The following is a 10,478-nucleotide window of genomic DNA, read 5'->3' as shown; positions in this document are numbered from 1 at the left end:
TTGATTTAATCGCTGGTGGACTTTATACCAATTATGCTTGAAATGAAAGTATTATTTCATGATTTGATTTACTGATATAACAATGGAATATTTACCATTGAAGCCCAGAATATAGTCTTCAGAGAATAAGCGAGCAAAATTGAATGACGGTTAGGACTAATCTTGCTCTATTAGGTTGATGTTACGGGCCTTACGGCAATTGGAAAGAATAGTGTTCAAGTGGTATTAAGCCCCCGTAACGGATAGTTTGGGAAGGGAAAATTATATAAGTTGTATTAAGTGACGTGGTTATTTTATTAGCCGATCTAATGAATGATGAGGATTAAACTAACTTTACATAACTTTACAGAAACTCACTTTAGAAGAGCCAGATCCTTTTCGTTTTGGTTATTGGTTTTTTGGTCGGTTCTAATCGGTCACTAGCTACTTATTTGAGTTAGGATTGAGTCAAGTTGGTGTGTCTTGATTGTGATGTCATCTCCGGTGACAAATCTCTTGTCGAACAATCCTTGCATGTGGTTTCATACATTTTTGGACACAATGCGGAAGAGAGCACTGTTCGAGACTCTATTTTCTAATAAATCCCTACTCATTTGAGTTAGCTTTGAGTCAAGTTGGCATGTCATGGTTGTGATGTCTTTTCCGGGGATGAATGGATATATTTTTAATTTACTCGTCTAACAAGCCTTGCGTGTACGTGGTTTCTTACATTTCTGGACACGATTTAGAACATGGCACTGCCTTTAGTATGATCGAGACTATTTCACTATACATTCTGCTTCAGTAACTCACTGTGAGACTTTCTCACTTCTAGCTTCCTTTGTTTTGCAATCCATTTCTCTTCGATTTCTCTATTTAATATCTTGTTAACCCAACCAAATATCATCGTTTCTTTTCCCTTCAGTAGGAAAAAAAAATGAAATAATTCGGTATTGAACACTAGTTTGGGAAACCTCCATCCAATTAATTCCACTAAAGTTTCTGAACCTTTGAGTGTGTGAGAGAGAATTAAATGAATCTTGTTCGCAAGACTAAAATGGATGAAAACATCTCTAAAAAAAAAAATTTAGTTGACATGAAAGAGAATCAATAAAACTTAGGAACCAAAATGATAATTTACAATATTGAGGTACCGAAGTGTTGAATGACTTAAAATTAGGAAATTGTTTGATATTTTTTCTCCAAAATATTTATGAACTTTCCTCTCTAAAAAAAAAAATTATTTCAAAAAAAAAAAACAATAAAAATAAAAATAAAAAGGTGAAATCACATTTTCTGTTGCATATGTGAGGGTAAAAGTGGAATTTAGCTTCTGTGTTCATAACCCGCACTTATTTTCACTCGGAAACAATAGCAAACAGAAAAAACGAGCAATGATCAAATCACACCATTCTCTTAACTACGAGCGCGCGTTGGTTTGAATAGTCTCAGAACTTCAGAAGGCGACCAAAGTAGCAAGAATCAGTTCTTGAAGTAAGACTTTCCTGTTATAGTGTTGCTCATTATCATCATCATATCGACGGGTCTCAGAGGTACTCTCCGTTCCGATCATCATTTCTCTTCTTTCTTGAAGAAGCCCAAGACCCTTTTTATCTTTCTGTTATATCTACATTCTTCTCCTCTTTGAGTTGAGTTCTGGGCTCTTCGTCGTTCTTTTCTGGGCATTTCTTGAATAAGCGTACCGTTTTCTTTGTTCCGAGGTACTCTATGTTCCGATCATCGTTCTTCTTCTTTCTTGAAGAAGCCCAAGACCATTTTTATCTTTCTGTTATATCTACATTCTTCTCCTCTTTTCTTTGAGTTCTGGGCTCTTCGTCGTTCTTTTCTGGGCATTTCTTGAATAAGCGTACCCATTTCTCGGCGTTCTTGAACCAAAGCCCAGTGTCAAATATGGATAGGAGGAGCCGGATATCCTTCCTCAACAGTGTTGATGTCATAATTTGGTTCGCCAAATACTTTTAACTTTTCAACCCACTCCACGTAGGACGCGTTGAAATGTCAAAGAGTCCACGCAAGACTCCGACCTTTCAACAACGCACTTAAACCTTTCGTCAAGAAAGAAAAGATAATCCTAAGACGGAAATAACCATGGCTAGTGAGATGTTTCACTTTGGTACTCCAAGTCTTCAACCTTAGATCTCCACCTCTTAAGTCTTGGATGGTCACCATATGATTGATTCACCATCTTGGATGGCAAGACAAAAGTATATCATGACCTCACTATCAGGGAAACATAATCCAAAGGAATCAAGAGACTCAACCCCCAAGAACAAGAGTTTGACCTCCAAGCTTAAAACCCTCGACCTCTAAGGATCATGACCACGAGCTCCAAGGCTAAAGCATCGACCTCCAGGTTCACAATTAGTAGTTATCATGAAGAGACATGTAGCACCAATTAAGGCCAAATCTCACCAACCATGCCAAGTGTCGAATTCTGACATGAAGCATGGCTCTTAGGCATGGCCTAAGAGTAATCCAAGAAAAAAGGGAAGCTTGGATAGGCGACACCTGTCTCTTGGCCCTTCACCAACCAAATCAAACCACAACGTGGTGACACGTGTCACCGAATATGTCAAACTTATACCTTGGAGTGTCAATAAGCAAGAATTATGGGCTGACACCCCGATTTTAGGGAAGAGCCCATACCGTCCCTTTCCACCTCAACTACTCCTTCTCCTATAAATATCAATCCTTCAGTACAAGCAGAAGAGGGGACTTCAACTCTCTCTTCTCTCCCAAAGCTATGCCAACATACATAGTCTCTTATCTCTCTTTCTCTACTGACATGTCAACTTCATTCTTATGTCAAAATGCTTAAGCATCATTCTTTCTTCTCCAATCTCCATAAATGTTCAAACACACTTATCTAATTTAGGCATTGGAGTGTGTTTGGCCGGCCTTAGGCTGGTCCTCCGATAACCTTCCATCTCTTCACATTTGCATGTCTTTTTCATGGAGCTCCGCCAACTCGAGGAGCTGGATGCCCAACGTCAGGTGGAGGATATTGTACGCCCAAGCCAGACTGGATGCTTAAGAGGAGGTTGATATACGCCCAAACCACAGATTGGATTCCCAATGTCAAGCGGAGGAATCTCGAGACGTCAAGTGAAGGGAGCCTGAGACCTGACTATCAGTTTCACCCAACATCAAGCAAAGGAAGCCCAGGGCAAGACCATTAGCTTCACCCAACAAATGAGTGTGGAGGCCCAACATCAGGCGAAGGAAGCCCAAGGCCAAACTATCTGTTTCACCCAACAAGGGAGCTTGGACGCCCAACATTAGGCAAAAGAAGCCCGAGGCCATACATTCAGTCACAAGAGGTGGACGACCAAGACTAGGCACAGGACCACCAGTGCATACCTTCAGTCACAAGTAGACGACCAAAGCTACTCATGTAGTCAAACTAATCGAAGGAAAAGATAGGCCCACTTGAAGAAAACAACCCCACCACTTTACACTTGGATTTCAACGGATCTTCCGTTGACTCGTTGATGCCGAAATTGGCACCAACAAACAGCTATATGAAGAAGACAGAGGAGTTTTTGAGTGCCCTCCAGCAGAGATATAAAGCGCAACGCACTGCTGCACTGACTTCGGCGACCCACAATATCCAGAAAGCAAGAACAGAGATACAGCGAGAGTTGAATGAGATTTATCCATCTTCGGGTACTGAGAATATGGAAGTGGACAACGATAAGGAGCAGTCTTGCTTCTGAAAAGAAGCAGGCGACGTCGACTGTGGATCATGCTCAGGTGACCAAGAAAAAAAGGTCACATGGGGAAATGATCGGAGGAGACTCGACTTATCTTGGTCATTTAGATCCTGGGTTAAGTGTTGGTGAAGAGCTAGAAAAAATGCTGAGCCGGCTCTCAATTGGAGAAGGAAAGAGCGTCCTGGAGTGGATTATAGATGGAATGGGCGGAGCTGGTATCCTACAGGCTTTGGAAGCAATGGTGAAAATGGTTGGGAAGCGGCTTTCTACGGCTTTTGTTTTACATCATGCATCATGGGAAGGAATGCATAGGGATACTGAAAAGCTTTGTCCTAGAAATCAAAACTGAAAATGCTGCGGAGAATAATATCGTCAGGCGACGGATGACCGATCTCTTTACTGTTGCAGAGCACTACGTGATACAGCAGAAGGTGGATGGGATAGTTCCCGAACTGCACGACGTAATCTTCAAGGATGTAACGGAAGGACTGCTTGACCAGTGCGGGGTTACAATCATGCAGACTGAGTTACTCCTAACGTTACAAAAGCTACCTGAGTCAGCGGTTCTGGCAAGAGACCGTCTGACATCAATTGTGGAACAGTTGCGGGAAATGGAGGAGGAGATATACAAAATTGAAATCAAGCTGATGGATTGGAAAAGTGTCTTCAGTGCTTACAACAACATAGCTTTGATGACAATGGATAATTTTGTTGGTAGAATCGAAGAAAGCCTCGACCTCTTGTGGGGTGATTTAAAGGGAAAATACCCCAAGAGGTCTGTTGTATTAGCAAGAAAATAAATAAATAAAAAACCAATTTCAGAGTTACCAAGCCAACCGTCATTACAAAAGCAGCTGAGACATTATTCTCAATAAGAAAGAAAAATCAAAACTAGACATGCTATTAACTTGCATTGGATTCCATGGCGGCTAGATGCTGGAAATTTTGCAAAAACAATTGTTTTGACTCAACAGATTCAGGACATTCATATAGTATCTATGCAAGTACGTCATTGTATGTTTTTCAACAGTTATGGACCAGCTTCAATCAATTTAATCGATTGGCTCAGGCTGCAGTGCTTTGTGAACAATGTCTGCTTGTTCCTTGAGGTGAACTTGATAGAAACCAGTGGCTGTGGCAGCAGATGGAGCGCGGCCAATATATTTGATGTCGTCAATAGTTCCTCTGCTCAGCGACTTCATGGCACTGCATAGGCGAGGTTGAATGTAGCTATAGCCACCCATGTTCATTGGCTCTTCCTGGCACCAAACTATCTCAGCATCTGAAGGAATCAAACAACGATATTTGTTAATATCATGTTATCAGCAGCTCCACGAACACAACACTAAACCCAATCAAACCACAACTTGTAATTTTCTTTCAAACATAAAATGATTTGAAAAAAAAAACAAAACAAAACAAAATTCTTGGTAAATACATTTATACCCCCTGCTTGTGTCTCTACTTTTAGAGTAGATCAATGACTAGTCTATCACCTTTCTAAATCCTCATACTTATCCAATCCATTGAATTACTGCACCCGCCATTCTTTCTACCAATGAAGATGTGAGGCTGGAACAATTGGTAATACGAATAACCACACATTGCACTACAAGATTTTAGAAACAAAGCACAAGCTACTTTAATTTAGAAACAGACTTGGCATGCCCCGTAGTACATCCCCCCTTGCACACATGGTAGGTGAATTTTCACAAGATACGGTAACACAACATATGGTGTATGCACAAGGCTTCTAAATAACGATTACGATGTAACTACTGGAATAGAATTAAGTTTTTTTTTTTTTAATGCTAAAAAGGTCATAAAATGAAATCAATGGAGAAAATGGCTTGTATCTAGAGCTCTAGACAAAGAGCAGAGGGATAATGGCTAATAGTAGTAGTTGCTGTCATAATGCAGCTCTCAAGTACTTACTAGGATATCGCTTCAGCTCTCGCTGGATTAGGTCATATGGGAAGGGGCAAAGCTGTTCCACTCTACATATTGCAACATCCTTTGCACTGGTCTTTCTTCGCACTTCATCAAGCTCATAATAAATCTGAATGCAGAGAAAACTTAGAATGCAGACCAGCCCACAAGATATAATAAAGTTTTGATTGTGAGTGTTAAGGTAAAATTTATACTTCTGTTAGTTAGCATAGAACTAATCTGTTTATCAAAAGCTTAGTGGCCCCCTTCTTTTTTTTTTTTTTTTTTGCCAAAAAGAATGCCTATTGATTACTTTATGCAAGGAGAAATGAAGGGACATAATACCTTCCCAGAGCAAAGAACAAGCCGTCTGATACCCTCCTCCAGATCAGAGTGGTCATTTTGATCTTTAATGAGGCGCTTAAATCTGGTTCCCTGCTTGTCAAAGCCTGGGTGGCCTTGAACATCATCAAACTCAGATAAATTTGATTTGCAGTCCTTGTGCCGAAGCAAGTTTTTAGGAGCCATGACAACAAGAGGCTTGCGGAACTCCCTGTTTATCTACGTAATGAGCCAAAGAAAAAAGGCATAAGAACATGGATGCAGAAACTCAATGCTGAACAATGGACAAAACCGATATAGTTTCACTCACCTGACGACGCAGGACATGGAAATAATTAGCAGGAGTAGTCACATTCACAATCTGCCAATTGCATTCCTGAATTTGCTTCCGAAGTGTAGGATCCATCTCAGGTATGACATAAGGATTGTCATCACTCATCTGTCACGCCATTAGTGTAAACTTGATTAGCTGAGGATCAATCAAATGCCAAACACTATGTCCAAAGGGAAAAGAGGGAGCGAATATGGAAAACCTGAAGAAATCGTTCCAATCTTGCACTAGAATGTTCAGGTCCCTGACCATCATAACCATGTGGAAGCAGTACAACAAGCCCAGTTTGGCGAAGCCACTTTGACTCCCCGCTGCTCAAAAACTGATCAAATATAACTTGAGCCCCATTGGCAAAATCACCAAATTGAGCTTCCCAAATCACCAATGCATTTGGATTCTCCATTGAGTAACCCAATTCAAATCCAAGAACACCAAACTCCGAAAGTGAGCTGCATACAAAATTACAATCAGCTAATGCAGAGAGATACTAAACACGAACACCAACTCTATCAAGCACTATTTAGTAGTCATATGCACCCGTTTTATCAGGTCATCAAAATGAAGAATAATTAGGTCCACTTTATTTTGACCTAGCCATCCAAAATTTCTCATATCTATAGTTCAAACTGATTTAGACCCAAGTATTATCCCTCAAAAGGCATAGATTCTAGAAAACAAGGGAGATATGGTTTACACTAGTACAGATTAAACTGAAAAGGAATATTAAAATAGAATATTGCGCACTGTAATAGAGATTTAATGAAGCTTTCCTGGCCCAGAATCATCATTTCTTCTTATATTAACAAACTATAAAGGAACATTAACTTATCTTACTATGACTTCTTGGGCATTATATTAAAGCACTACACAACTTGCTACCAAAGGGCATATAACAAAGGATCATTGCAATGAATTTTTCAAAATGGACCATATGATCCAGAGAGCAATACAATCATAGAGCAAAATTACGATGATACTTAAAGAAGAGAACACGAGAGAAATTAATCAGTCATTACCTGTTGCTAACTGTAAACATCTCCTCATCTTGGTTCGCTATAACATGATCCAGAGGGCAATACCTTTCCCCTGTTTCCTGGTCGTGAAGTACAGAATGTCGATGACTAAATGTACCTCTTTCAACATCCTGTCCACTCAATCTTACATGGTTACCCTCTACTAGCAGTGTAGCAAAGGCAAGTGCTTCTCCAACAGCCCAGTCGATGCCATCACCAGTCTCAATCATTTGTGCACGTTCTCCATATACCTTCTTTACTGCTCTGTGAGGCTTAAAATTTTCGGGTAGGGCTGTGATCGCTTTGCCAACATTCTTCAAAATATCTGGTTTTACACTGATAATAGCATAGGGAATTCATCATTATAAAATAAATAAGAAAATTAAAAGTATAGAAGAAACAGATAGACAAAGTGCTATACCCAGTATTCCGGATACGAGAAAGCTGTTCAGGTGACTTGAACCCAGACCAATGAGATGAAAGCCAGTCCCTTCTTTGAGGAACATAATCTTTGCTAGCTAAGAACTCTTCGTTTAGAATCGTATTAACCTTGCTCTGTATCCTCTCAATATCATCTTTGCTCACTTGTCCAGATTCTAAAAGTTTGTTCTTGTAAATAGTTAGAGGATTTGGATGACTCCTAATAACCTGTAACCAACCAATGATGTCAAACAAAAAAATAGTCAGGAGTCTGCTTTACCCATACCAATAGCTGCACAATAGTACTCCAGTATTAAAACCAGGAAGCAAACAGTGAGGATGGTTCAAAATTTATCATAAGAAAAGGAAAAAAGTATCATATCAAGTTCTAACATATAGGAAGGCCATACCTTGTACATTTTGGGCTGTGTAAATGACGGCTCATCAATCTCATTATGCCCAAATCGACGATAACAAACTAAATCAACTACAACATCAGAATGGAAAGTCTGGCGCCACTCAGCTGCAAGCTCACAGACATGAACGACTGCCTCCATGTCATCAGCATTTACGTGGAAGATAGGGGCATTCAAGGCTTTAGCAACATCAGTGCAGTACTCTGAAGATCTACCAGACATTGGGTCAGTCGTGAAGGCAACTTGGTTGTTCACCACAATGTGTATAGTCCCACCAGTGGTGTAATTAGGAAGAGCACTAAGATGCAGAGTCTCGTAGACCACACCTTGTCCAGCAAAGCTACCATCTCCATGGATCAAAACCCCCATATTCTTGGTTCTGTCCACATCATTTGAATAATATTGCTTTGCTCTAGTTTTTCCAACAACAACTGGATCCACAGCTTCCAAGTGACTTGGATTTGCAACCAAAGATAGATGAATTCTCTTCCCACCTCTAGTGGGTCGATCATAAGAAGTTCCCAAGTGATACTTGACATCACCAGTCCCTGTGTAAAGCCCAACTTCATCTACAGGCTTTGTGCCACCACTGAATTCACTAAATATCTGACGCAAAGGCTTTCGGACCACATTACCCAATACATTCAATCTTCCTCTGTGAGGCATTCCAATAACTATGCTCTCAACCCCAAGATCTGCTGCCCTATCAAACATCTCCTTCATACCAGGAATGAGAGTTTCACAACCTTCAAGCCCAAACCTCTTTGCTGTTGTCCACTTAGTGGCCAAGAAGTTCTCAAACTGTGTACTCCAAATAAGCCTGTCAAGAATAACCTCACGGCGCTGCCTGTTGTATTGCATCGTCGTCGGGGTCTCAATCTTATCTCTCAACCAGTTACATTTGTTTCGGTCGGCAATATGCATATACTCATACCCAATGCTCCCACAGTAGGCCTGCTCAAGCCGGGTCAATATGGACCTAAGGGTCTGCACTGGACGATTCTCAGAAAGAAACCCAGCCATCCTCCAAACCCCTAAAAAGAACTCCCTGTCAAGATCAGCCTCAGTGAAGCCATACAGCGCAGGGTCCAAATCATCTGGGATTTCTCTCTCCTCCAAGCCCAAAGGATCTAGTTTAGCTTTCATGTGACCATTAACCTGGTAAGCCCTCACGAGCAACAACAAACGCATACTCTCTTGAATGGTTTGCCCCGAAATCCCAGGCGACGTAGAGGCCTGACCCACAAAATTCCTAAAGAAATTATCCCACGACTCATCAACGCTATTGGGGTCAGCTTCCCAGGCCCTCTGAAGCCCTTCCAAATACACACTGCTGGTTCCATCCAAGAAACTATCAGTGAGCCTAGAAAGGGGCACCGGACGAGGAACCGGCGCAGCTTCTGCCTTCGACTTGCATATTGTTGTGTGCAAGTACCGATTCTGCGACGGAATAACCCGCCTTGTCACAGTGTATGATCCACTAGTCGACACTGATCTCCTAATGGCAAGCTTTGCCACACCAGACCCTGCTCTAAACCACCTCATAGCTACCAATCTACCACAATTTTCACCAATAAACCAGAAAAATTTCACCTCCTGATGGTCAAAACTGAATCATGATCATCAAAAAACCTGTTCAAATTCACACGCAGAAAAGTAAAAAAAAAAAAAATCAAAGCCTAAAACATTCACACATACACAGTAAGATTCTCAGCTTATGGACTTAGACTGGACACAAAAAAATCATGAGAAATAAGATCACAGACTCCAATTTCAAAATAACAAACAACTACAAAAGCTTATCGTTGAGAAACTCTGATGAAAATCAGAGAAAGGAAAGTGTTCCGTGAATAAATGAAATGGCGAAAATGAGAGATGGAAATCGATGGAGATGAGGAGTAGCGGGAGTACCTTAAAGTGAGAGTGAAGGCGAAGGCCGGAGAGAGAGGAGGAGGAGGAAGAGAAGACGGCAACCCTAATGGCTTTGGATGGCAATGGTGGGGAAAGTCGGTGACTTTGTGAAGCTTCTATACCCAACCAAATTTTTTTTTCTTTTCTTTCTTTCTTTATATTTTTGTTTGGTCAATTGTCTGAAAACCAATCTGACTTGCTCTTTAAATATGCTTTTGATGAATGGGCCCAATATCTCAACCCTAATCCAAAATCTCAACCCAGATTAGAGTTGAGCGGGCCCAGATTTACCATTTTAATTTCTGTTTATGCTAAAATTTTATTCTCGATTCATTTCCATTTGAGGATAATAATAATTTATCGTACCCATATTTATCGAAAGTGGGTGCTATAGACCTAATTT

The 10,478-nt window shown here is 40.7% G+C and overlaps 1 protein-coding gene across 1 annotated transcript; it reads right to left on the bottom strand.

The window, feature by feature from the left end:
- Positions 1 to 4,493: 4,493 nt before the first annotated feature.
- Positions 4,494 to 10,232, bottom strand: LOC133713351 (uncharacterized). Its single transcript, XM_062139349.1, has 9 exons — positions 10,076 to 10,232; positions 8,159 to 9,796; positions 7,750 to 7,976; positions 7,332 to 7,664; positions 6,518 to 6,764; positions 6,295 to 6,423; positions 5,988 to 6,203; positions 5,649 to 5,772; positions 4,494 to 4,995 (listed from the first exon to the last, which is right to left on the bottom strand). Exons 2-9 carry the CDS (start codon positions 9,707 to 9,709, stop codon positions 4,766 to 4,768), a joined length of 3,057 nt encoding a protein of 1,018 aa, XP_061995333.1. The 5' UTR covers positions 9,710 to 9,796; positions 10,076 to 10,232; the 3' UTR covers positions 4,494 to 4,765.
- Between the last annotated feature and the right edge of the window lie 246 nt (positions 10,233 to 10,478).

This window comes from Rosa rugosa, chromosome 6 (assembly GCF_958449725.1).
Source record: "Rosa rugosa chromosome 6, drRosRugo1.1, whole genome shotgun sequence".
Lineage (NCBI taxonomy): Eukaryota > Viridiplantae > Streptophyta > Magnoliopsida > Rosales > Rosaceae > Rosa > Rosa rugosa.
The sequence above is the reverse complement of the archived record's forward strand: the minus strand, read 5'-3'. Positions and strand labels throughout refer to the sequence as shown.